The sequence below is a fragment of the Porites lutea genome, chromosome 4, assembly GCF_958299795.1.
Source record: "Porites lutea chromosome 4, jaPorLute2.1, whole genome shotgun sequence".
Classification (NCBI taxonomy): domain Eukaryota; kingdom Metazoa; phylum Cnidaria; class Anthozoa; order Scleractinia; family Poritidae; genus Porites; species Porites lutea.
The window spans coordinates 37,726,368-37,753,639 of NC_133204.1; the positions used below are offsets into that span (position 1 = coordinate 37,726,368).

The following is a 27,272-nucleotide window of genomic DNA, read 5'->3' on the forward strand; positions in this document are numbered from 1 at the left end:
TATGAATAGGCACGACCTGAAATGCCATTGATATGTGTAGTATTTTTTAAAGTCAACTATATTTCACATGAAAAAGGGTTGACATACTGGGAATGAGAGAGTTAAAAAAGAATACGCTGAAAGGAAAAAACGCACGCAAATGATATTCAAATTTTGAATTGATTTATTGTTCAACGTTTCAGTAATTCATACAATCAATTCGTGTTATTTTTTATATGTATCTCCTTGGAATCATATTCCGCTTTGTGAAGTCTTCATTTCTTCTATGATCCTTACAGGCTTATTTCCTTGATTTAGGGGCTATTGAGCTGCCAAGTAGAAGAAATCCCAGTTTTCCATCTATGTACGTCATCTAAAGAAAGCGGGAAAATATTTTTCTGCATCATCAGGGGGCAGTATAGTTCTAAGCATTTTCTAAACAATTATTGCATGAGGTTTAAGTGATATCCGGAAAAATCATGGCCGAAGGTTTCATCATGTTTTTTTGAAGAAAATTAAGAACAAACACAGCATCGCATGGAACACAGTTTGACATTGATGATGGAAACCATGAATTGTATGCGCAACCTACAGATTAGTCACTAATCTACTAACAGATAACTAATTGATCTGTAAGTTGCGCTGATTTCCAAAATTGTAGGCTCTTACCCAATGACAAGACAGATGATGACTGCAATAATATAATTATAATTATAATTATTATCATTATTGTTATTACTATTATTATTATTATTATTATTATTATTATTATTACTATTATTATTATTGTTATTATTATTATTATAACAACAGTATGTTATTCCCTCCCGTCTTGCTTCTTGTTTGGGAGTAAGGGGGGAAAGATATAGGAAGTCTTCAGGAAGACTATGGTCTATATTCATATTGAGTTTTATAAGTACCTTTTTTTTCCAAACCAAAGATTCATGTCTTTATCTTTAATGCTACCTGGTAAGGGAGGCGTTTGTTTGAATCGGAAGTCTAGTTGCCCAGTGTTTATTATTGAGGTACTTTTCATATTCAATTTGTATCTTAAGTAAGTAAAGCTTATCATCACCCTGGCTGAAGGGCAGCGCTATCGAGAGACGATCCTAAAGAGTTTCTACAATAAAAACGAGGGAACCTAAACAGGATGAGGATAGAGCAAGAATGAATGAGGAGACTACAGATTATTGTTCAGTAATGTCATTTTGCAAGTTTTTGTCTAGTTTACACAAACATGTTAATGAATCTACCTTTAAAATCTTTTTAAAATAGCCTCGGAAAAACCATCCTTGGAGCATTATAAAAGAAAGGGTTGTAGAATGCTGAATAGTCATGCCTAAATGTAGCTGCCATGAGTCTGGGCGACCGTTCCTTCATCAAACTTCGTTTCACAGGACCTTTACCTGCGTAACAGGGAATAACGGATACTAAAGTTAATTGGATACTAAGACATTCATAGGAGGTTTTATTCAAAGCCTTTTACAGGAACACAGATACATATTTTCCATCGATATCGTCGGCGTTTTGCTCTATCTTACTGTTGTAAAAAACCTTATTATAGAATGAGTAGTTTTGCTTATTTGTAGGAATGTAATAATCTGCTACACACCTGCTCTTCTGAAACAATGTGATCCACAAGCAGTGTGATGGCTGTGTGGTGAAGGGCAGTGGCAAACGGGCTCGGGTTTCAGAGGTTTGAACTCAAACTTTGGAGGAGTGCAGGTGCAGCAGCAAGGCCACATGCATGGCCATTTACATTGTCCAGGTGGCGTCTTCTCCTTGCAGCATTCACAGGCAGGGTTGTTGACAGTAGCACCGAAAGCACAAGGAAAAGTAAGACTTGGGCAACAGCCAGTGTTACAACCCGAGCAAGTGATTGGGGGACCGAAACCTCCTTTACAGTTTGAGCACATGGTACCAGGAGCGCACCAGTCATTTGTACCGCAGCAGCTAGGTCCACAACCACATCCACATCCACCACATCCGCCTGGTCCGTAGACACCACCATGAGCTCCACCGCATCCTCCCATATAGTCACAGCCGCCAGAATCAAAGGCATCTCCACAACCTCCACATCCACATCCACATCCACACCCACATCGCTTTGCTATAACAAGGGAAAATATATAAAGAAATAAAACACAATTAAACAAATACGATACCACTAAATCATATTAGTAAAAAGCTAATTTGGCAAGGTCTAAACATTTAATTTTTGGAGTTTTCCAGCATATAGTATATTTGTTATCGATCGCTGACTTTTCTTTTTAAATTAAATGAAATACTTTGGGCAAGTTAAAGCTTGTCTGAAAGAGAAGAATCCGAAGCAGATTTAGATTATTGTATCATAATAAATAATAATTTACACAATTCGTTTTCTCTTCACCTTTCGACTTAATTCCAAGCGGTAACGGCTTTTGACGACACCGAAAACTGACGCAAATGATTTCAAATTAAATTCCTTAACAGACGATACATACATATCAATAAATAAATAGTATCTGTAAATAAAACTACTTCTTCACAATAACGTTTAAAAAGCAACAGGAGTTTTTTACCATTTATATGGAATCCAGTTCTCCCATTTGAACTGTAGGAGTCAACATGCATTAGTTTTTATCTTAATATACAAAGATTGAACCGTAACTATTTGTAGCAAAGTCTTTATTTCGATATTTTAGGTAGATATTACAGAATACAATAACTTAAAGACAGGAGCCAACAACAACAATAAATTTTTTTCACTCTTCTTTCTCTTTTCCCTCAATTTTGTCCTCTTCTTTTTCAATGTTATTCTCCCAGTCCTTTTGCCTCTTCGTATCCATACCGGTTTGAACATTGATTGAAACCTGTTAGAGGAAGTCATCAATCAATCAATCAATCAATCAATCAATCCATCAATCAGTCAATCAAACTTTATTTATAAACTAATAGTTATACGCTAATAGTTAGACAACTAATAAACTTGTGGCCCTCTTAATTATAATTTTATAATTTTAATATTACAAGAAAAAAAACAGAAATACTTAAGAGATTAAGACATAAAAATTACACTAAAAGATAGTTACATATTACTGCATAATCTAAAAATTATTATCTAGAAAAAGAGTAAAAATTCTATCCCTAAGCTGACTTAATTGTATCCCTTAACTGACTCAATTTAATTTGTTTAAATTTGTTTATAAAGATAAAACCGAGCAAACATCTGCTTGCGTCGGTAATTTTGGTGACTGATTCACAGGTCCGTTTGGTTATAACTACACTATGTTGATTCAAGGAAGGATATGTCGTATTTAGGGACATTTTTATATTCAGGCAAGCTTTTGCTCCCTTATAGGGAGTGGAAGTTCGTCCACGTCCTAGACATTCTGCCCTTTACCTTCGCTCCTGAATGTTCAGACGTCTTCGGAGCTTGCATGAAAGCTTGTGGTCTAATCGGAAAGCCGTTTACTGTTGGAAAGCTGAATGGAGAATATCCTCCTGGGAATAAACGGCCAATAAATGAAGAGCTGCTTCCTGGAAAGAAACCGCGTCCGGGTGGAACTGGGTGCGAAATGAATGCAGGATAACCAGCTGCAAATTGCCTTTCATCGGATTGGGGATAGTCTTCAGGGTTCTGGACATCGTTGTTATCTTCTGTGCGCGATTCCGCGTTAACCTCAGGGTTGCTTACTGAGAAAAAGTGCTGATAGTTTGGAAAATGGTTACTAGGCAGAGGAAGAACATTGAGTGGAGAATAAGCCTGTGGAGATTCACCTCCTGTCATTACACGCATCATATTACGTTTGAAGGGGGCTTGTACATGTTGGCCTGTGATAAAGTACAAGAAGAAAATATCAGCAAAAAATATACATATCATGAAATATAGGGTTAATAGAATTTGATTCGTTAAAATGTATCCAAAATTGCTTAAAATGTACGTTATTTTCACTAAGATATTTAAGCTATGCTATTCAATTTCAAAGCTGTAATCTTAACGCAACGTTCGATTTCGAATTTAATCGGCAAAGGTCCTCGACTCTAACATCGCTAAGTTATTTATTTTCAGAGCTCTAGAGTAGTAGAAGATATTCTGTTTGTTAATACTTACTTGGGCGTTTTGAGAAAAATAATATAACAAGACGTACTGGATTTTTTGTGACTGTGTCCTCTGCGATGACAGTGAGAATGACATACTGGCTTTGGCTCCAAGGGCTTGAACTTAAACTCAGGCATCTTACACTGACAGCAACATGGCCACATGCATGGCCACTGACACATTCCTTTGGGTGGTTTCTCCTTACAACACTCACAGACAGGATTGTTAACGGAAGCACCAAACGTGCATGGAAAAGTGAGACCTCCGCAGCCACCACAACATCCACCTCCACAACCAATGGGAGGACCAAAACCACCCTGGCAGTTGTGGCACATGGTTCCATCAGCGCACCAGTCACCGCATCCACCAAATCCACCGTATCCTCCAAAGCCGCCATATCCGCCAAAGCCGCATCCGAATCCAAAATGACGCTTACCTATTGAAATAACCAAATTGATTAAACTTGGAAGTCTGAAGGTACAATTTGCAGATTCATAACAAATTACATATTAATAAAATCTCTTCTACAGATTTCGTAACGTTATAAAGAAGGAGGATTTTACTAAACACTCCCTAATTTCTTCGTTCTATGATTAACTGAAAAAGTATTAATATGGTTAATTATAATTTCGATACAGAATTACCACAAGTTTAGTTTGGACAAATGGCAATTAGTTTTATTAGTTTTATTTTTCTTATTATTATTATTGTTATTATTATTATTATTACTATTATTATAACTATTATTATTTTTCTACTTTTATTTCTATATTGTTTATTTTCTAGTATTTTTTACATTTTCTTACAGAGATTATGCAGAGCAAGACATTAAGTCAATTTTATGTCAGATTTCAAGCAAGCTTCAATATGTTAAGAGAAAAATGGTTTAGTGAAGAAGTGGTTAGCAGAATGAAGTGTAACATTATGACTGATACGTAATATATGTACCTTGTGAGAATGGAATGATGGTGTCTCTTCTGTTCGGCATGGCGGCCATGAGTACACTGTACCTTATGAGTGTGGGGCGTGTTTCCATGAACTCCTGCGTACTTCATGAATTTAATGTTGGTGTATCAATATGAAGGCTAATCGAAACACTAAACACCACACAAAAAGCTCATTCATTTCACAAACATTTTATTTCACATTTCATCGGCAAGTGTATAAGCTTTTCAAAGCTGTTGCAATTTTTCTTAAATATAATAGAGTGTTCGTAATTTAGGAAATATAAATCCTTTGGGAGCAATTTCTGTCAACGGAGCTAACACGACTCATTCCTCCATCTTTCATCATTCACAAAATGCCTTCATCTGAAAAAAAAAAAACAAGAGCATCAATGATTATAAAAAGTGACTTAAGTCTCTAACAGATTTTTGCCGTACAAAAAAGCTAGAGGCCTAAGAACGAAACGTCTTGTGATAAACGAACAAAATGTATATGTACGTACATAAAAGTTCAAAGAATCTCATCTTGAATGAAGATGGCAAACCAAATAGCAAAAGCATGTCTTGTGAAAAAGTAAAATCAAATTGTCCTTATCCTATGAATCCATTTACCTGATTGAATGAACTTTTTAACAATTTAATATTTGACTGAATTATTTAACGTGTCTTGACTTGTTACCTTGCTTGAAAGAGAAAGTAGGCTCATTGGGCTCATCTTAGTACGGCATATTCGGTAGTGTGTTGTAGAATGGACTGATGATTGGTGCATAACCATAACTGTAAGGCGTCGGTAAGAAAGCAGAGGGGCCTTCATTCAAAAGGCTTCGCTTTACCGGCCCTTTACCACCTGGGAATAAGACAAAAGGATATCGTTCACGAGACTAACTCCAAATAGGGATATCAATTTCAATTTCAGTCGCAATAATTCATTTCATTCTTGCAGTTGCTCCCTTAAATGGCTGTTAAAATGAATGAGATTTTCTCAATGTGTCCCATTGCATTCATATGGTTGTGCTAGCAAGCGTTTCTTACAGAAGGTAAAAAAAATTCGTTTGGGGAAGAAAAAGCTGTTTGTCCTTTGTTGAAAACATTAGTAACAAGGTGCATACTGTTTGATTTTAAACACTGAGATCCAGAGGCTGCGTGGTGATTGTGTGATATTGGACAGTACAATGTGGGTATTTGTGAAAGTCTCAAACCTGTTCTTTTCAGGCAGTGGTGTCCGCAGGCTGTGTGATGACTGTGTGGAGAAGGGCAGTGGCAGACAGGTTCGGGTTTCAGTGGTTTGAACTCAAACTTAGGTGGAGTGCAGGTGCAGCAGCAGGGCCACATGCATGGCCATTTACACTTTCCCGGCGGTGTCTTCTCCTTGCAACATTCGCATCCAGGATTGTTGACAGAGGCACCAAAGACGCAAGGGAATGTTATGCCGGGGCAGCAGCCGGTATTGCAACCTCCGCAGGTTATAGGTGGGTAGAAGCCTCCTTTGCAGTTAGAGCACATGGTTCCCCCAGCACACCAGTCATTTGGACCACAACAGCCTCCGCACCCCATATCACCACATCCACAACATTGTCGTTTTACTGAGAAATAATAGAAGCAATATTAATTTTTAGCCTTTTTTGAAGGCTGTTTTTTTCCTGAAAACTGCTATTTTACTGGTGTTATTCTGTTTAAATCAAATCAACTACTTACTACGGTAATATACTGTAATTTAATCAAATAAGAAGAAGTATACCTCAAGGGGACTGTAAGGTTGTTGGTTGTCGTCGAATGCTGCCGTACCTTTTGAGAGATTTCTAATTTGGCGACAAACAATAGATGTTATCGCCAAGTTGCATCGAAATTAGACAGCCAGGGATAAACGGAATAAGAATGCTCAGCTCGAACTCTTTAACATTGTCTTGATTCCTTCGAAAATACTACGCATCATTTGGGACAGCAGCGAGAGTTCCGCATGTTTGCATCTATCTCCTATAACCTTGTTGAATTAATTTATCGAAGTGATGGAGCAAAAATGGTCATTTGCGTGGGTAAACGCAATCGATACCTCAAGTAAATTCGTAATTTGCACTAAAGGCGAATATGAGAATAGCAGAGGCAATACGACTAAATCCATTGCCTTGATATGGGGATCATCGGGAGTTAGATGGTAGCGATGCCAGACACATAAAATCATGTTAAATTTTTGTTCAATTTATTGACCAAATTTCTCATTAAAAATGTGTAAATAATCATTCGTTACATATGACGATATTTCCTCTCAATGTGTTTTTTCCTTAGAATTTAAATGTTCAGCTTGGAGAGACGATCGTCCATTCTTTTTCATCATTTTATGAAAATTTCTCGTTTAGACGGAGGCCAAACTTTTGTTTCCTCTGAACAATGGATGTCCCTTGCATTCATTTATTTTGATGTCGTATCTAAAAGGAAAGCGGAAAGACATTGACACCAGGTTAATTCTTTTAAACAAACCAAAAAACAGTCACAGGGCATTGAGACAAAGAAAACCCCTTTACTATAAATCTTCTAACAATCGTCTCGCTTAGACTCATAATAGGCTTAGTTAGTCGTGACAGGTAATTAATAAAGGGAAGCTTCGTGCTGGACAAATTATTTTCTTGACAGTTATCCTCATAGACAAAACATCAATCATCATTACCATTCTCCTTATCCTTATTGTTGTTATTATTATTATTATCATTATTATTTGTCAATAAATGACAAACAATCAAGGCCGAATGCTAAGATTTGCTTGCCTACCTTTCAGATGCTTTTAAAATTGTCTTGGGTAAGGCATCATTGGAACACCATAGTAGAGTGTATTGTAGAATGGTGCATAGCCATAACTGTGAGGAAACTGCATATAAACGGCAGGCTGTTCTTCCATCAAGCTGCGTTTAACTGGGCCATGTTTAGCTGAGGACAGCAGAAATGGTACAAGTTAATACAGAAGAAATTGATAAATTGGTAACTTAGCATGAAGCTTATTACATCTGTGAACGAGAGTAGATAAACATTTTCTCGAGATTCAAACCTGTTCTTTTCAGGCAGTGGTGTCCGCAGGCTGTGTGATGGCTGTGTGGTGAAGGACAATGACAAACAGGCTCGGGTTTCAGAGGTTTGAACTCAAACTTAGGTGGAGTACAGGTGCAGCAGCAAGGCCACATGCATGGCCATTTGCACTTTCCAGGCGGTGTCTTCTCTTTGCAGCATTCGCATCCCGGATTATTGACAGTAGCACCGAAAGCACAAGGGAAAGTAAGACTTGGGCAACAGCCAGTGTTACATCCTGAACAAGTGATGGGAGGACCAAAACCTCCTTTGCAGTTGGCGCACATAGTACCAGCAGCACACCAGTCATTTGTACCGCAGCAGCTAGGTCCAGCACCACATCCACATCCTCCGCATCCGCCTCCTGGTCCGTAAACACCTCCAGGGGCCCCACCGCAGCCTCCCATATAGTCACAGCCGCCAGAATCAAAGGCATCTCCGCAACCTCCACAACCTCCACAACCTCCACATCCGCATCTCTTCTCTGTAACAAAGAATGGAAAACAAACAAATGAATAAGTGTGTGAATGAATCTCAGGATAGATCCAAGAAAGCTCATTTGGAATAGCTATCAACAACATTAAATGTTTGAGTTTACCAGAATTTAATAGATGATGTGAAAATGCTTACAGGCTTATTCAAGACAAGATACATGATATACAAAGCGATCGTTTGATTAACAATAATGCCGATCAAGTAGAACATGCAGTTATACTGCCAGTTAAATAACTGAACCAAAGGTAAACGTTTTGTGTTTATTTTATTTTTCTAAGATTTAATTTACTCTAATGCAATGGAATTTACTTTAATGTATAAATTTTCATTGTTAAAAGTACTCACTTGAGTTTTTCTTCGCTTTATTTTTAACAAACTATTATCCGGTCTTAGAATCTTAATAATTTTACTAATTTTATAGTTTCTTAAAGTGTCTCAATTTAACAAACTAATTATCTAAAACGTCCAGCAGGTCACTAATAGATACAGCATCATTTTATTTCATTTCATCAGGCGGCAGTTTGTTCTTCAATAGCACCCTGCAAGAGAGTCGAAGGAAAATGGTTACGTGAACAGCTATCCCAATAAGTACCATTTCAAAAAAAGGAAAGAAAGAGAAAAAAAATGAATGAAAGAAAAGAAACGAAGACAAGTCTCTCTTTTCAAACTGAAAAACCCACTACATTCAATTTTCAAATTTATCATATAAGCTGAAAAGGACATCTAAACAAGATTTTGTTGCTTATGAGAAAAAATCGGCTATTTTCAATCTAGGGGATAAAAATGAATGCCACTAATAGACGACAAATAGCAACCATTCTTTAAAATTTCCCTTTCATACAAATGAGTCATTCAATTTTACATTAGGCCAGTGCTTGTAACAAATTTCATGTAACTTCATGATGATGCGGATACAAACCTCTCGCGATAAATAAATCTGCGTCCCACTTTAGAAGTAGTAATAAGGGTAGCTTGGCAGTAAGGGTGCTCCATAATAAAGAGGTAAGACGGGATTGAAGACGTAAGGTAATGGCTCAACAGTCTCGATCTGGGGAAGAAAGCAACGCTTTTTACAGCCTCCTAAAATAGGAAGTGAAAAAGCAAAGCAACTGTCAGCAGTAAATTCTTGCTCATGGGCGATATGAGGGGCCCCCAAAATATGAAGCAGAAGTTGTCTGTTAAGTAAGTAGTACGAGTGTTCTGTGTATAGGTTGCTGAAAATAGGTACTTAAGGAACTCGATAGTTGTCTCTTTTTGCAACACTTATCTGGCCAAAAATCTGAATCCTTAGTGGCTCTCCCAAAATGAAAAAACGCAGGCAATCTACATCAGGCATGGAGAACATCATTTGCCAGGTGGTCTACTTCTAGCACGGAGAAGAACCTTTGCTATGGGTAATTCAAGATTCCGACCCTTGAATTTTGTAAAGTGTTTTGATAGTTACCTGCGCGTTTTCGGCGACAGCAATGACAGCAGTGGCAGCCATGGCAACAGTGGCAGCAAGGGCAGTGGCAACAATGACAGCAGTCGTGGCAACAGTCATGGCAACAGTGGCAATCCTTGGGAACCGCTTTGGGTTTCAGTGGCTTCAGTTTAAATTCGGGAACTTTGCACTCACAACAGCAGGGCCACATGCAAGGCCACTGGCAATATCCTTTCTTTGGCGGCTTCTTGCAGCACTCACAACATGGGTTATTAACACATGCTCCAAAGGTGACTGGAAACGACATGGAATCGCAGTGACCGCAGCCGCAACATCCTCCACAGCAATGATGGCAGCATTCTGGACATCCGAAGCCGCCACAACAATTACAACATCCACAACATGAACGCCGGTCTGGTGGGAACGAATCATTTTAGAGAATTAACGCCTTGTCTTACTGATTTAAAGTCCGATAAGGTTCAAGATATAACAGTAAAACAAAAAGAACAAGTCAATAGAAAAGCATAAGCAGGCCAGCTTCGTTAAAACGACTTTCCCTATCTGCCATCATTTTGGCAGCAGATTGGTTGAATTATGAAAACAGGTGTGGAAATTCTTTTTGACGAAGCTGCCCTGTCTATGTTTCTGTCAAAGCAAGCAATCGAAAAGAAAAGAGCAGATCGCAACAACATACTCACCAGCGTCATGAATGAAGAGTAGCTAGCGAGCCGGCTGTTACCAGGGACAGCAGTTTGAGGTACACACCTACTTTTTAAGGCGTTGGTTATTCTTTTCTTCGGGAGCGTTATTTGTAAAGATTTTCAGCCTTCTTGTATGGGAGTATCATATGCACGAGAGATTTTTACGTGATATCATTATGTATTTTTAAAAGCCAACATTACAAAACGCATTTCGGTTTTTCGAAATGATCCAAAAGTGTTAAATGAATAGTCTTTGACTATAACAAGGCAGGGCAGCTTTCGACAGCCTGTATTATATTCCAGATTTTATTTTCCAAAACTGTTCAGTTACGTGAAAGAATAATTTCAAAACTGGTAAAAATGATGTTAAAAAAAGCCTAAAAGAACATATCTCTCGAGGCCAGTTATCCTAAGCGGAACATACGTTGATTACGATTCCTTTAGGAATGTGATTTGTTGTTGCTTTTGAAATTCCATAATATTTGCAATTGTGAAAGTTAAAATTGACCTGACGGGTTCGATTCACTGCACGATGTATATTTTGTCAAAAAAACGACATATGACGGAGCCATGTTTGAAGGTAACAGGCTTTTTAAAAGGTGTTACCGTTAGTTTTAATTATCATTAATAAATTATAGTCATCTTCTCAATGCTGAAAAATAGTGATCACTGCGTTCTTCGAAACTTAAAAGTACCTAAAGCTGTAATTGGTTCCTTTTGACAGAAAAAAATGTTTTAACTATGGTTGCTTAAAAATCGTCCCAGTTGAATGTACCATTTAAGACGCCGTGGTACTTTGGAACAACTTCTTTTGAGTCATACGCCTCTGCCAAGAAACGGGTTTTAATGAGAGAGCGAAACCTCCATCACGAGGTTTTTATATTCTTTTATTTTCCAGGTGTTTTGTTCTTCTCTAACAGTGAGCTCGAGACCAGTTTATACCCAAAAGCCGACGAGAAATACGAATAATACGCACAGGACCAGCGTTCATGATAGCCTTCATTTGTCAGAATAACACACAGTATGTACATTAACGGAGTGGTCTTGACTTCTTTACAATGTTTACAGTTACATTCTTTCAACTAGCTTGTTTCAGATCGTACTACAAATGATATAATGAAATAACTAAAAACGAAAAATAGCTTAAGTAGTGTCTAAGTACTTTTAAGAGAGGGTAAAGGAGAATGAAAAAGAAGACGAGACACCACAAAGTTGATTTGTTTTATTTTCTGGCATGCAAAGTGTTGGAATGGCGAAATCATGGGTGTGATAAAATCGTATCAAAAAATAGATTTTCGCGAGCACAATTTTACTGGATTATCAAAAACGCCATTGTCTTTGTCTCTCATCAATTATTTATGTTTCCCAATTTTTTGGAAAAAAATTCTTTGTTAATATTTGTATTCTTTTTACAAGTATAATCACTTGGATATAGGTTCTCATGATAAAAAGTCACAAAAACGTTGACCGGGCGTGCTTCTTGCAACCACTCTTCTCAAGATGACTTGCGCAGAACTTCACTGGACAGCTGAAAGAAAAATAGCACATTTATTAGCATATTAGCTGTTAGTGAGTTTTTCGCATTCTTTGACCCTTTCGTTCGTTTTCTGATGTTTTTTGGGGAGGATAAATTATTGTAAGTTTTCGAACGAACTGCCTGATTAATTAGATCAAACACGTTTTAATACTCAGTTTAGATATACTATGAGTTGCTGCTCTTAAATTTGTTAACAACAGCTTTGGAATAATTCATGTTGTATAGATATGTGTGAAAAAAAAATCCAATTATCTTCCCTTTTGAGAAGTGTTCCTTAACGAAAGGGATCAAATCGAGGTGGATTACTACTTCAGAAAACCGTGACATGAGGCATGAAATAGCTAAAACACCAATGTGATTGATCTCACTCGAAAGCTCCTAATTTTGCAGTCTTTTGCAAGGCCATTGAGATAACTTCTCGCAAAATCAAGATGTGAGGAGTCGCAACCTGCATTATCTGTCAGCGTTTCGTATTAAAATAAAAGGTGAACTAGCGAACCTGTTTCACAAAATCAAGAAATTAAAGCCCAATTACCTGACTACTCAGCTCCACCACTATTATTTCTTAGAGAAACCGTATCGGCTACTGGTTTAAGACGCTGAATACCAATCTGACAATTTCAAGGGTAATTACTTAGGAGAAGTTCATTCGAGCATTCGAAAAGTGCTGGAATCATCTTACTTACCTAATAAAATGGGAAAGGTCCACCGTGAAAGTAGCCTCCAAAAGATCCATAACCCCAAGGTCCATATCCGCCATATCCACCCCAAGGTCCTAATCCGTATCCGTAACCATGGTCCCAGTCACCATATCCGTATCCCCAACCGCAACCTCCGCAGCCACCGCAGCCGCCACAGCCGCCGCAGCCGCATTTCTTTTCAACGGCGCTTCTTTTGGTTGGACCTGCGTTGTGGAATTATATTACGTTTAGTTTAACCTTGTATTTACTTTAAAGATAAGATATCGATCTCTGCGTTTCAATAGTCTTTTAACTTTAGTCGAACACAGCTTGCAAAACGATAATCACATCGAATTAATTTGTTCAATACGTCTTCTCCTTGGTTTGAGTTTTTTTCTCACAACTTGCCACAGGAATCACTTTATCATACACGTTAAATACTCAGAGCCTGAAATAGTCTGGTCAGTCGATTTTTGACTGATGAATTCCGTCTTCTTAGATCTACTTTTCTTTCCAGAAATGAGAATTTAACTTTGCGTCAATATGCATGTAGAAATTTAATTAACGTGCATCGGTTAGTATGGATATCTAAATAACAGCAAAGAGATGAACTCACCTTGGCTTTTCTTTCCGCAGCAAGATCCATGACCGTTAGGACAGTGGCACATCGGCTTGGGCTTCAATGGCGTGAATTTAAACTTAGGAGGATCGCATTCGCAACAACATGGCCACATGCAAGGCCACTGGCATTTGCCTTTCGGTGGCTTTTTCTGGCAACATTCACAGCAAGGATTGTTTACACATGCACCAAACGTAACTGGAAAGTTAAGCTGCGGGCAGCAGCCACATCCGCAGCCTCCGCAAGTGTGAGGGCATTCGAAGCCGCCGCAGCAATTGCCGCAGCCACACCCCTCTCCTGCTTCACCCCAGCAACCACAACGTTTACCCTGGACTGTGTCATGCAAATAGGATCATGCAACATGCAAAAATATAACATGCAAATTTATATCATTAGTTCATGCAAGGTGTATCTTATTTCTAACTGCTATTTACTTTTGTTGTTATGTTTGTTTATGTTGTCTCTAAGTTTTTTAGCCGAATGTAAATTTTTCGCCCGTCTTGCTTTAAAATGATTAACATTTGTACATGAATAGGTTATTTGTAAATTAATAATTATGGACACGCCACCATATTTTCCCATAGTCTAAAAATAATAGGTAAGACTAAGAAAACCACCACTTTAATTGTACAGGGCAGTTCCCTTTCTCTTTGTTTCAATTTTTAGTCCAGATCAGCTCTTAACCATACTTACTGTGCTCTCTTATTCATTTTTCATATTTTGATTTTATCAGTTTACGACATCACGAATCAGTGAAAGGGACTTTGATGATATAAAGCCCATTCCACGTCATTCGCTTTATCTTTATTTCACTAAAATTAATTCATTTATTTCATAGCAAGAAATTAAACTGAAATTCGCTGTCTAAACCCGAACATGGCAAACCCGAACGCGATTCACTTGTGAACAAGTAAAGTAGTCTCATCCGAACAGGTGGTCGTAAACTGGTAATAGTCTAACGCTTCAACAAACAAAAGGGCAATTTATCAACCTCTAATGTTTAAACTTACATAGAATCGCGTTGAAAGAACTAACTTTAATGCTTGAATATGTTACCAATATAAATAGAGAAAAGATTTGATTTGTTTGGAAACTGACCTAAATTCAGGTGTCACAACAACCGCGATGCGTAAAAGTGATATAAAATATTAATAGTTTTGTCTTCACAATTTGATTTTATCTTTAATTCTTTATTTTGACTTCCAGGAATTAAAAGTCTTATCCAAATGAAGGCCCAAATGTACGCAAATAGCCTTTTTATTTTGGTGGCCAGCTTGTCATTTTAAACTTTCCCAGTTGAGTTGTCTGATCGTGAATTTGTTTCTCAATTTACGTAACAATTGCAATTAACATGACATTATTGTAAACAATTGAAATAACGAGCAATGTTAATCTAACCTTGGGTTGCTTTTGTTGACTTCTTCTGACTGTCCACTGATCGCTTCTCAGGTTTGTCCTTTTCTTTCTCCGAATCGTCGATCACTACGCCCTTGATTTTTCCGCTACCACTTCCCTGGAGCACAAGATGATCAGAGTCAAGATCAACACTCTCCTCGCCGGAAGACTCGCTATCATTCTGCTCCTCGTTTATGTCAGGTTCCTGTTCATCCTCTTCCTTTTCATCTTTCTTTTCTTCATCATCTTTGGAATCCTCATCATCTTTCGGACTGTCATCTTTTTTCTCCTCATCTTCTTCATCATCATGTTTATCCTCTTTTTCGGACTCCTCATCTTCCTTCTCATCATCTCCAACCTCTTCGCTCTTTTCCTTGGCCTCCATTACGTCCATAACATTTTCATTTTCTAAATTATATGACGATGCGACGGGTACTGCCGATGCTTCATAGAAGATAACGAATAATGTGAAAACTACCAATAGTGCGGTAGTCCTCATCATCTTTAGCTGCGTTGTTTTCCTAAGCCTCAGGTGCAACTAATTCTGATATCGTAAACAACGTTACTAACTCGCCTCGCTTCGTCCTATTGTCTCATAAGCTATGATTCTCGAAAATGACTTGAAATTAGGTAAGATTTAAAATATTTACTATTTGAAATCTGGTTGGCTAGGGTGTTCTATTGTACGATTACTTCTTCTTTTGTTCGACTGGATGACTGATCATGAGTAAACAGGGTGACAACTCATTATTTCCATATTTGGAAACAATGTTAAATATTTAGTTTCCCCATTTCACGCTAAATCTCTCTAAAGTTTGAATCATATTTTTTTTTTCAACTATGGCTTCCCCATCAACGACAATAATGAAAATGAAAACCACATTCCAGTCACTGGCTCTTGCGTGAGATTTGCCTCCTTTTCTTATTAAATTTGCAGGGCTTGCTCTTTAGGTTTTCTTGTTCATTCAAGCGATAAAAAGACACCTGAATATCCCGCCGAACGCGCCCGCGAATTAAAGAGAGGCTTCTATTTAGCAGTTTAAGTGAAACTTTGACGGGTGTCACAATTTTCCCGCAAAGCTGAGGTAGCAAAATGTGAAAAGCTGTTAAGCATAACTACTAAAAGTGATAACAAGTTCAATTTAAAATAAGTGTTTATTTATTGTTTTTACTGCTGATTCTTAGAATGAAAGGAGCAATTTGAACATCAAACGCCATAATTGCGGTGATAAAGCAATTAATTGATCAACACGATGGATGTGACTAACTGTGAATGACTGTTTAAAACAGATACTTTGGAATGAGGAACAAGAATAAAGCAAGGGAAGAGGAAGTTTTGAGGAGATATCAGCTGCTACTTATTTGTCATAAAATAAAATAAACTCCTTAACAGTCTAGCTGAGCATTTCCTTTTTGGGCAAACATTCCACCCACAGAATCAGCTAGTTTCTTGATCTTTGCGGAAAGGTCTAAACTCGGTAGTTTAGTCAGTTCTGTGGTTTTCGAACAACCTCATGAAAGATTTCAATGGGAATTGCTACAACATTTTCCAAACAATTGAAAGAAATGGGTGAGATAAAATTTCCATGCCGATCCGCTAAGAATTGGTCATGTTTTCGGTCATGTTGTTATTTATCGCTTTAACAAATTGTATGTGTGCTAAATTTATTGTTACTTATTTGGAAAAACAAACCTAAAATCAACTTCTCATATCATATGGACGTGTGTTAAAACAAAGTGACCTTTATGCAGGTACCAGTTAAGGCAATTATCGTTTCTTCAACACCTGTTTTCATCTAAAGACTTGAACAATCTATACACGCCCATCTTGCCAATATTGTAAAAAAAAATGGTTTACTCTGTCGTTTCTTGTCATTTTGGTGTAAGGAAACTGCCCAACAAACTTGTTTGTCGCAAATGTGTAGACGAAAAATTCTTCCAAGATTTGATACAGCGCTTGTGTGTAGCCTTAATTATTTTAAGCTTTAAGCTTCGCTACATGTCCAGAGAATGTGATAGAGATGGTTTCGAGTTCGACCGCACTGCAAAACTACGTATAAAAAGACACCTGCGCTCATCCGGGGTATATCCCTATGTGTTTTCAGTAAATCCATTTTTTAAAACGTATTTTAAAAAACATTACAAAAATCATCTCTTGTGAAGCCCAAGAGACCTTTGGTGTCTAGCTGAAGATGAAGAATACTACCTGGCCCCAGTTTCTCAAAAGCTGGAGAGTGCTACCTACTGAGGATAAATCTTTATCCCAAGCACAGCATAACTGGTTCCCCCCAGGTTTAACAACTATCGCTATTTATCTGGCCCCGGTCGTTCAAACGTTGTATAGCGCTATCCACCGGATAAATCCCTATCCAGCGGATAAGTATTAGGAAAACGAATTGCTCTATCCAGTGGACACATTCTTACCCAGTGGATAGCGCTATCTAACGTTTTAACAACCGGGGCCTGGTAGATAGAATTATCCAACTTTTCCACGACCGTTACGGCCGTCACAACATTCCCTGCTAAAATACGCTCTTAGGTTGGATTTAACATTTTTTTTAAATTCTAATAAGCTGACACAAATTTTTCCTAACCAAAGAAAAAGGTTGTCGTGATTTTACGTGAAGAAAACGAAACGTGTTTCGTCTGGTAAGCGAAGACACAACCATTTTAGAGGCAAAGAACTAATGAAAAAAACGAACAAACAAGCAATGTTGATGTGATTGCAATTGTTCGAATGAATGTGTAAGCTCGTTCTCGCAACTTTCGGCAGAAAAGGCTACAAAATTACGATAAGAACAAAGATTTTATTTTTTTCTGAATATCCACTACAAATGTTAGGTATCTCTTAATGTAGCAATAACAGTTTTTTTCGGCGACATTTTTTTAATAATAGGTAGTGATGGTTGTGCAACCATTAACTTCTTTTCGGAAACTTGTGGGTGCATTTAGTGATGCTGTGGCTTTGCGTGAGCTCCAGCTATCAGTGGGTTGATCGCTTGAGCCATTTGATCGGACGGTTCCGATTTCTTGCAGCAGCAATGGCAGCAGCATGGACAGCAATGGCAGCAGTGACAGCAGCATGGGCAGCAACACTCATGACAGCAACAGCAGCAACATGGCTCGCAACAGTGGCAGCAGCAACAACAAGGTTCGCAGCAGTGACAGCAACAATCATGGCAGCAGTCGCAACAGCAGCACTTCTTGGATCCTCTTCCTTTGCGCATTCCCTGACCAATGTTGGTTTGAGGAGATAGTGGTGCAACAGCCAAGACAGAGGGGTCATCGGACATTTGGGCAAAAGCTGCCTTTCCCGTTCTGGACCTTTCACTGCATTGGCAGTTACATTTCTTGGTAGCATTTGTATTTTTGTCAACTCCTTTTAACCCATCTTTATCTTTCAGGCACTGAATGTTTTTCTTTTTACCTCCTGGTTCGCATTTGCAGCTCTTTGTATCTATCCTGCACTTTTTGGTATCCTGTTTGGAGCAATCGCATTTTTCTTCACATTTTGATTTCTGCTGATTGTCATCTTCTGGAATTTCGCAAGTGCATTTATTTGCCTCGGCATCCTTCTGAGCATCGCTGATTTCTGTATCAAAAAATAAAGACTGGAATTAAGTGTCTGAATCATGTTTGGTCGCTGTTGTTGACACAGTACTTTTGACGGAAAGAATTGTCTCAGGAGCACTGAGTTTCTTAATAATTCTAGCATGTGTAAATGTATCAGAACACTCTCTGATTGCTCTCTTAGACATTTCTGGAATAAAAACGTTTTGGCAGACCAAATATTTACCAGACACTACTACAATGCGATCTACAGGTGCTATTTCGAAAAATGGATAACAGGGTCCCACTTTTAGGGGAAATTAACTTAAGAAGTCTTAATTTTGTGGAGGAGGGTACGCATAGACCCTTCTACAAGAATAGCTCATTTTAATTGGGTAACTACCAGCAATGCTAACGCACACTCAAATTTGTTCCTACTAGCCTCTATAAAATGCCTTCAAAAATTTACTTTATTGAGGTCGCACAATTAATGGTAAACCAGTAGTTTTCATTGTGGCCCATAAGGTTAAGAATCCCAACTCGTCTGAGGCAAACCCGAGTTCGCTATTTACAAGGGTGACCGAGGATCGAACTCAGAACTAACGAGAGCAAATCCAGCTTGCGTTTAGGGTGGGCATTGAACCCGAGGCCTCCGGATTACGATTCCAGCACACTAACCAGACCGCTAGGGCAAACAGCCTCCATCTATGTAAATAACATGGAAAACAATACGAAAGAGGTATACTCTACAAACTATGACAGCCTTTTTTGGATATTTATTCTATACAGTCCTTCCTGGCGGCTTTCTGTGCAACTTGCATGCACCTTAAGGGCTGAGAAAAAAGACGGTCCTTGAACAAATGCAGTCACACATCACGCAAAAGCGACCTACGCTTTGGAGTAAGGCTCGACTTCTATACGTTGATAAAACCCATGCAGAAGCTTTTAAACTAGTTATTTAAGCATTGTTAAGACTTCGACGACTCAAGTAATTGTCCAGAGGTACAGTTCATTGAATTTGATTATATTAACTGCTAGCTATCACTCAAGCTCAAGGCGTGTTGTTCACTGACCATTATTCCTGGAAAACGGTTATATAACACGATTTAGAAATATCTTTAACGTAGCTCTTTCATCCTCCTAATTGCCCTCAGTACTTGTGGTTAACTGTTAAGAATCTAGCTTTTCTTTCATCGCAGCTCGTTCTGCTCTATGAGACTGCCTTTTACATATTGCAAAGAGGGTGGGTTTCTTAGCATTTATGACACGGCCTGAAAGACTCTCGCAGAGACAATCGAGATTTCGTACCTCCATTTGACTCTTCTTTTTCACGTGAATCCTTAGTTTCACTTCTATTTAATTCAGTTGCTAAAATTCAAAAGAAAAACAAAACAATTTATACATATTTTACATAAGAAAAACAATTCAACCAGTTACTATGTGTCGATTCAATTTTTCTTTTTTATTAATTTCACTACTTCCTTCTCTTATTTGTATTAATAAATTTAAGCAAAAAAAAGTAAAGCAACTCGGAAATACAAGATGATTGTACAATTACCACCTCAAATAAACGGTTTCATTGTAGTTACTTTTTACAGATTTTCTTTCTAAACTTAAGTATAGCCCGACGACATCTTAATCTCGATAGACATCATTTGTTGTCCCAATTCAGGTCTTAGTATTCGAGACGTTTAACAGCGTAAAACCGGGGATGCCGCGATTTTTTACTATGTGTGGCATGTAATGTGAAACTAAAAGTACAGGCATTAAAACATTTGAAATGCACAAACATCTCTTGCTTGATGATTTCAGTTGCAAATAAACATCTTACTAAACAGTAGGTGGTATAGATAGAAAACAATACCGTCATGGGGAAGGGTGGTAGCTACACGAAGATTCTGATTGAGTTTATATAGGCACGAACTAGAAAAAAACTCTGTTAAGTATATTTCCTTGGCATATGTTGCCTTGTTAGCTGATAGATGCACAAACGAAAGTTGAAATTTTTTTCCCAAAATTGCCACAGTTTCCTTTATTTTGAGTACAGCCCTTTTTGAAGTAATAAAGAAAAGATATTTTCTTACCATCTTTCGTTTTTACTGATCTACCCCACACAGGTGCCGAAACAAGAGTCAATAAAAATAAGCACAGGATCGCCGCCACCTTCATGGTGAAGACACAAAACAAACTCCAACGCACGAATAGTGAATCTAAAATTAACGTGCAGCCTCTATGATGTAATTTACTTTTAAATGATCAAAAGAAGCTGGTGACCTGTCGTACGGACTTCGGTTCAGTTTCTCCGGTACTTTCCAATGTGCTATGAACATACGAAATTTTAAGGTGAATTGTCCATTGAGAAAGATTGTCACGATCAACAAATACCTATAATATGACCCACGAAAACTGATAAGCAGAAACAGGTTAAGTCTTCCAATTGAAGCCATTTCGAACTGCCCTTACCAGCTCTGGGGCGTTCCAATGTTAAAAGCAACCTGAAAGAAATGTCAACAGTAGTATGATTGTTTCACTCTAAATGACTTGCGCGCCAATACACGATTTATTTTCGATTGTTAGCGATTGATTATATAAAGGAAGAATTTCCCATTATGGATAAAAATAACCTATTAATTGATTACCAACACCTGATGTATTTGTTGATTCAAAAAGCAGGATACTTGAGTTCTCTTCAGGTGTTTAAACTAACTATCACGTGACCTGCGAATGAAAGTAAAGGCTGCAGCTTGACTACCAAAGGAGCGTAAAGGCGAAATAATCCAAAAGAATTTAGAAGATCAAAGTTTCCTCTGTCAAATCTCTTTGACCGGCCTTCACTCGTTCTTCCTGGTTACACGGAGCTCCTAGGGTCCATTGCTTCTTTTGTCAGCTGTTCAAACATCTGCTAACGCGGCGACAAAGTTTCCTGGTCTTTTCGAGTCTAACATGCCAAGAGAAAGGAATTGCTCCTTCTTTTCTTTGTTATTTGTGATGATCCTATTGTATTATTGCTCTATGCAACGAAGTCACATTGTTGATACCGGAGCTGATACCATTGTTTTACGTATACTAAATAGACTGTTTGCAATCCGTCTTTTCTTCTAAATCCGTCGTGTTCTCATCCCAGTAAACACGTTTGCAAACAACGCCGTTACAAAAAGGGGTGGTGAAAGAGACGAAGTTACGCCCTCGTTCATCGCGGATCTCGTACATGCGATACCAATGGAGTAACGTTGAAAAGAAATGTAAGAGAATACTCGCAGCCTATTAGACGACATTTACCACTAACTACCAAGGCGTAAATGGACAGAAGAACAAGAGTGGAAGATAATTCATGTTAATGTGTATTGATTACTGATTTCACACTACTTATTAACCGAGAGTGAGGTCATTACAGCGAAATATAAGACCGTATTGACCTCAATACATCGAAGTCGAGGTCTGAGATTTCCCAGTGATGACCGAACAGACGAGGTTGATAAGTTATTTATTATATGGCCTTTTCATTATGGACCTGAACCTGTGATCAATTAAAACCAACAACTGGTGTACAGCCAGGTGACTCTGCTCAGTGGATATTCTTTTTGACAGTTGTCAGCTGACCATAACATGGATGTCCATAAGGATGTCCACTATCAAGTAAAACACAGATTGTATTTGCCTTGGACACCTAGATAGTAATGCCTGGTCATTACAAGGAAATAATGCCAGGTCATTACAAGAAAACAGCTAATCAGAGGGCACGTGCTATAATTGTAGCCATATAATACATGTTATAACCTCAACACTTTTCGGTAATGATATGTCATATTTTCATGTTACAGAACTACAGAATGACTGGACTACAACTGCATAGGTCTAATAATGTCTCTGAACCCATTTCAGGCATGTAAATATACCAATTCTTGTTAACAGAAAAATTCGAATGCAGGTGAAATATAAGCCAGTCACAAAAGGATCACAACCTTTCCAGCATCTGCGCACCTTTATTGATGTTAGGAAGACATCTACAATATCCCAGATTTATTATTTATTTCTTAATTGGAAGCGTAAATTTATTATTATTCATTCAACCCAATTTTCTGTTTCAAATTATTTTCGGCTAATTCAGCTTCATAATAACCAGCAAACTTTGACCAAATTTGGAGGAAGTTTGCGATATCTAGTAAAATGATCGCAATCGATAGCGAAGGTTTTCGCGAAAAAATTAAAGGGGCGACAATTGAGAAGCCTTGGGGACAAGGTATTAATTTTTGTTTAAGCTCGGCTGTTTTGATGGAAGTTGAAAAAATAGCAGAAAAACGTCTGTTTTGCAGGGGCGAAATAGTCGAACGACTGCCTATAAACAAGGGTAGACTAAGCAAATTTTGGATGACAATAACTCTCTTAAAATATGACTCTTAAATTTGCCGAGGAAAAGGAAAATGATGAAGACAGGGAACTTAACATAGTTTGAGTGTCTAGAGTAAGGAATATTTTGGATGAATAATGAAATAATTAAAAATTGGATTCGGCTTTCTTATGATTTGAAGAATCATGCAGAGCTTGAGCGGTTCTGTCTCCACGCAGATAACACCCTACTTGGCGTACATAATTCTTCTGATCATACTCAGCCTCATCCAATAACTCAGGGCTAAATGTTATGTCAAGTAAATGTAGTTTTTCTTGTTGACCGGAAACGATGCGATATTGTTGCACAAGATCGGGGGCATTTAGGCTGAAAAGGAGTATTATGGTGAAGATTTATGTAGATTTGGCTTGCCTTCGTCCAGGAAAAAAGGGAAGAAACTGTTGCGTGCCAATGTGTGTGTGTGTGTGTGTGTGTGTGTGTGTGTGTGTGTGTAACTTTTTAACTGCCGTTGCACATCCTTAAAGTCTACGTAAGGACATAAACATACATGTGTTAAAATACAAGTGAAAGGAAATGAAAAATGATAGAAATTTTTCAGCATCTTACAAGCATTTATTTGCTCTAACTGATTGTTTGACAATATCGATAATTTATTACTACTGAGCTTAAAAATCATTAGATAAAAGTGATAACCAAGAAAAAGTATAAGTGGGAACACTTCACTTTGCTTTATTAAATTCAACATCAATGATATAAATTATTGCACTCCCTGAGGGAAGTCCGGAAAAAGTTGTGTCTTATATAAAACAACATCATACACCGGGTAGATTTCGAGACACCTGCCGGAAGAGGAGGTAAAATACGAGCGAGTCGCAGGAGATGTCATTACTCTTAAAAATGAGTCTTAGCTTTCTTGAACCTGCCAACAAGTTTGCGTGGCAGTTACAGTGTACATGTCTTCTCGCCGTAGGCAACGCAATACAATGAAACGTCCTATATCCTAAATTGTTTCAAAAACTTGACGGTACTTCCGCTTTCTCTAGACCCGTGTAAAAATATTCCCTTAACCTTCATCTTTCAAGTTTTTTGGAGCCAATCGAAGCTCAGTCTGTGATATTCTTCAACTTAATAACGACTTATGCAAACACAATGGAGTTTTTATCTGTACCACCTGTAAGATGGATTTTGGCGGAAATAACAATAAGCTAGATCAGTTCAACTATTATTTAACGAGGATCACTGGCCTTCCTTAGTGATGTTCCGGGCGGTTGGCAGCAATTGCTGCCGCAGCAGCCAAAGCATCGGAGTTAAGCTGTGACTTGGACTTCTTACAGCAGCCGCAGCCGCAGCAGCATGGACAGCAATGGTGACAGCAGTGGCAGCAGTGGCAGCAGCATGGCTCACAACAATGGCAACAACAGCAGCATGGCTCACAGCAATGGCAGCAGTGACAACAGCATGGCTCGCAACAGTGACAGCAACAATCATGGCAGCAGTCACAGCAGCAATCATGACAGCAGTCACAGCAATCGTGGCAACAATCGCAACAGCAATCGTGGCAGCAATCGTGGCAGCAATCACAGCAGCATTTCTTACTATTGTTCACCTTTTTACCAAAGCCATGTTGAACCGCTATACCATTCATAGGTTGCACGGCCCCAGGGGCAGCTGCAATGGCACCTGGCTTGGGAATGGCCTGTTTGGCTTCCCCTTCTTTGCATTTGCAGTTGCTTTTCTTCGCACTCTCGTTGTTTTGAACATCTTTGCATTTCTTGGGTTTGTCGCTTTGATTCTTGCATTCACATTTCCTTAGTTGATCTTTGACTTTGCATGGTTGTGCTTTTTCCTTGCATTGACTTTTCTTATCTGCTTCTTTACATTTCTTGTTTTCCTGGCAAGAGCTGCTACATTTTTTAGAACATTTAGATTTCTTCGTTCCTTCATTGTTTTCTTTAAGTGCATTCTGGTCGCAAACGCAAGGATCTTTCTCTTTTTGTGCTATAACAAAAGAGGAAAATCGAATATTTTAATAATATTTTTCCGTTTTGTGGATTTGTTTTGTTTTGTACGTGTCAGTTATTTTTGTTGTTGTTGTTGCTATGTTTTCCCCTCCCTTTGGTACAATTTTTAACATTATAATGAATAATTGATGACTATTGTAACAGAATAACAACATTTTAATCATTAAGGGAGGCAAAAGTATCGTTAATCATAATAGCATATATAGTAAATATCTTAAAAATTATCGTTTTATACTCCCAAAAGCTATTTGCCAAATCAAAGTCCCTATAATCAATCTGTTAAACTTCGTAAACAAAACATCACATGTTTGGAGTAATCATTCCTATTGTCTTCATGCCATTAAACCGTTTTTATTCTTAGAATGAAGATGATGTGAACTGCGGAAATACAAATCTAAACGAAGATTTGACCATTTCCCTGTAAATTGTTTTAATTCTCTTTATCTACTGTTTTTTCACTTTTATTTAAAGTATTAGAATACATGTTCAGATTGAGAAAGTCACCTTTGCAATAAATATTATTTGGTACTTTATTGGTTCTTGAGTACATGTGAACACAATCAAGGAAAGAAAAGAGTTTTTCTCTTTGTAAAACTGATGATGAGAGGCAAGAGGAATTTTGGTACACCATGCCTGAGGTGTGGTTATAATGCCTTTCACATACGTACAGTCACATATCGCCCCATGAATCCCCATGCATAGCTGTTTCAGTCCTGTTAAGTCTAATCCGCGTGGCACAACAACAGGTGACTGAGGGGCTATCGTGGTAGCAATGCACTTTGAGGTCAGAAATTTTCTGTCTTTTTTTCTTCTCCGTATACTGGTATGAGTTAATTTTTGTAAACTTAAAACAAGTCCTGCATTGCTTAGTAATTACCTCTTGTTACCTTATTTTTTATATTATTGATCAATCAAGCAGTGATGGTAAAAGGAAAGTTGTCAATGTAGCTTCTATTACATCTCAAAGAGTCACCAAATGCTTAAATAACGTTGAGATTAACAAAGAAAAGTCTACTTCTTTAATCAAGTAGTTCAGTTTAGATATTTCATAAGGCCCTGCTCTGTGATTTCACTCAACAACATCGTAGAGTGTTACATTCAATACGTCGGTTTTATCTGCATACTAACCGTTTTCAGATTCACTCTTCTCGCTTGTTGATACAGGTTCATTTTGGACCAACTGGTTATGTTTCTCCTCGTTAGAATTTTGATCTGTGGAGTCTTCTGCAAAAGCACAAAGTTGATCTTTGGTAAACTGGTTTTCGTTTGTTAATTAACTCTGATTAAAAGCGTACAATACCGTTTGCTTTGTTTAAAGATTTTCCCTTAACCAGAACCACAGATCCAAGTGTGATACACAGGAGCGTTACTAGTTTCACGCGCATTTTGGAAGAGAGAAGTACAAAACAATGATAAAAACCAACGAGCAACTTCCGTTGTGATGGCCAGTGAGGGATATAAGAAAGTCTGACATCACGAATCGAAGAGGCTAAACAATGGGCAAATCGACGAAAACAGAAATAATGTCAACTACGAACTGGTAAACTAAACCCCCTTCGAAGATAACGCCCATAAGCTACAATTCCATTGGCTAACCAGCCAAACACCTGATAATTACTTGAGTACCACTTAACCTTACAGCATGAAGATTTTGATTCCTCAAAATTTTGACTTTACTTAATAATTCACTTTTAAAATGAGTAAAGTAAATATTTCGCGCTGTTATTAATCAGGAAACTTCCCGCGGACCCCTACACTCCGGAACAACACAGTTATACGGATTTTTGAGATTATGCAGTCAATGTTTAAATTTTAGGAGCATAATTTACTTAAAGCGACGAAGAACATAACGGACCCACAGTTTATCACTATCTCTTTCTTTTCTCTAATTAAATTACAATAGCACTCAGTAGTCAATTGCAAGTCTTCTTGCTGTAACGCATCAACAAGGCATATTAATTTAACAAACAAAGAGACGACTTAATTAGGTGGCCCCCACCGTAGCTACCATGGTGTCCTCATTAAAGGCACTTCACCTGCCAGTCGGGAGGTTGGGACTTTCTAGTGGCAGTGAAGCAATCATACTGGGATTCCCCGCAATGCACACTATTAACACTCAAGATGCACTCCCCTGGGAATTAAGACAATATATACAAAGCCATTCTGAAGAGAAAGCTAGCCTCTGAGAAACAAGCTAAGCTAAATGGTGAACACGAGGCTGCATGTTCGAGCGCTAAGGGCGCTGACCTTGCAAACCGGATGCCGCAAGTTCAAGTTTAACCCTGACTGCTAATTGGACTACTTTATTAGTTTGTCTGCAGTCCACAAAAAGAGGTCAACTCTACATCTAAGCTTGTCATTAGTCAGATACTTCGCCTCCCGCCAGCTGGGCTTCTTAGGCTGTGTCCACACAATACCTGGTAGTTTTTCATGCCGACATGAGGGC

The 27,272-nt window shown here is 38.1% G+C and overlaps 3 protein-coding genes across 7 annotated transcripts; all 3 read right to left on the reverse strand.

The window, feature by feature from the left end:
• Positions 1–145: 145 nt before the first annotated feature.
• LOC140933486 (uncharacterized) lies at positions 146–15,526 on the reverse strand. Of its 5 annotated transcripts, none has more exons than XM_073383058.1 (4): positions 14,912–15,521; positions 1,592–2,089; positions 1,233–1,385; positions 146–352 (listed from the first exon to the last, which is right to left on the reverse strand). In XM_073383058.1, exons 1-3 carry the CDS (start codon positions 15,408–15,410, stop codon positions 1,246–1,248), a joined length of 1,137 nt encoding a protein of 378 aa, XP_073239159.1. In that variant the 5' UTR covers positions 15,411–15,521; the 3' UTR covers positions 146–352; positions 1,233–1,245. The 5 variants fall into 5 exon arrangements, with proteins under 5 accessions (XP_073239159.1, XP_073239163.1, XP_073239158.1 ...); XM_073383062.1 differs by lacking the exons at positions 146–352; positions 1,233–1,385; positions 1,592–2,089 and adding exons at positions 5,214–5,370; positions 5,684–5,851; positions 6,204–6,587 and having other exon boundaries at positions 14,912–15,523; XM_073383057.1 differs by lacking the exons at positions 146–352; positions 1,233–1,385; positions 1,592–2,089 and adding exons at positions 7,180–7,427; positions 7,768–7,923; positions 8,042–8,542 and having other exon boundaries at positions 14,912–15,525.
• A 2,169-nt stretch (positions 15,527–17,695) lies between these two features.
• On the reverse strand, positions 17,696–20,704 carry LOC140935597 (uncharacterized). The gene is made up of 3 exons (XM_073385163.1): positions 20,542–20,704; positions 19,766–19,825; positions 17,696–18,500 (listed from the first exon to the last, which is right to left on the reverse strand). Exons 1-3 carry the CDS (start codon positions 20,624–20,626, stop codon positions 17,857–17,859), a joined length of 789 nt encoding a protein of 262 aa, XP_073241264.1. The 5' UTR covers positions 20,627–20,704; the 3' UTR covers positions 17,696–17,856.
• A 3,223-nt stretch (positions 20,705–23,927) lies between these two features.
• On the reverse strand, positions 23,928–26,287 carry LOC140935598 (uncharacterized). The gene is made up of 3 exons (XM_073385164.1): positions 26,127–26,287; positions 25,955–26,050; positions 23,928–24,803 (listed from the first exon to the last, which is right to left on the reverse strand). The coding sequence occupies exons 1-3, from the start codon at positions 26,209–26,211 to the stop codon at positions 24,055–24,057; spliced, it is 930 nt and encodes a 309-aa protein (XP_073241265.1). The 5' UTR covers positions 26,212–26,287; the 3' UTR covers positions 23,928–24,054.
• Positions 26,288–27,272: the final 985 nt, after the last annotated feature.

What these genes read in the sequence shown, in the direction of transcription:
- LOC140935597 (XM_073385163.1), bottom strand. Translation starts at nt 20,626, where the DNA reads ATGAAGGTGGCGGCGATCCTGTGCTTATTTTTATTGACTCTTGTTTCG. An exon ending in ATCAGTAAAAACGAAAGATG is followed by an intron (nt 19,826 to 20,541) that starts GTAAGAAAATAT and finishes TTTGAATTTTAG; the next exon opens with CAACTGAATTAAATAGAAGT. An exon ending in AAAAGAAGAGTCAAATGGAG is followed by an intron (nt 18,501 to 19,765) that starts GTACGAAATCTC and finishes TTTTTGATACAG; the next exon opens with AAATCAGCGATGCTCAGAAG.
- LOC140935598 (XM_073385164.1), bottom strand. Translation starts at nt 26,211, where the DNA reads ATGCGCGTGAAACTAGTAACGCTCCTGTGTATCACACTTGGATCTGTG. An exon ending in ATCTTTAAACAAAGCAAACG is followed by an intron (nt 26,051 to 26,126) that starts GTATTGTACGCT and finishes GTGCTTTTGCAG; the next exon opens with AAGACTCCACAGATCAAAAT. An exon ending in GAAGAGTGAATCTGAAAACG is followed by an intron (nt 24,804 to 25,954) that starts GTTAGTATGCAG and finishes CTTTTGTTATAG; the next exon opens with CACAAAAAGAGAAAGATCCT.
- LOC140933486 (XM_073383057.1), bottom strand. Translation starts at nt 15,410, where the DNA reads ATGATGAGGACTACCGCACTATTGGTAGTTTTCACATTATTCGTTATC. An exon ending in GTCAACAAAAGCAACCCAAG is followed by an intron (nt 8,543 to 14,911) that starts GTTAGATTAACA and finishes TCTTTGTTACAG; the next exon opens with AGAAGAGATGCGGATGTGGA. An exon ending in CCACTGCCTGAAAAGAACAG is followed by an intron (nt 7,924 to 8,041) that starts GTTTGAATCTCG and finishes TGCTGTCCTCAG; the next exon opens with CTAAACATGGCCCAGTTAAA.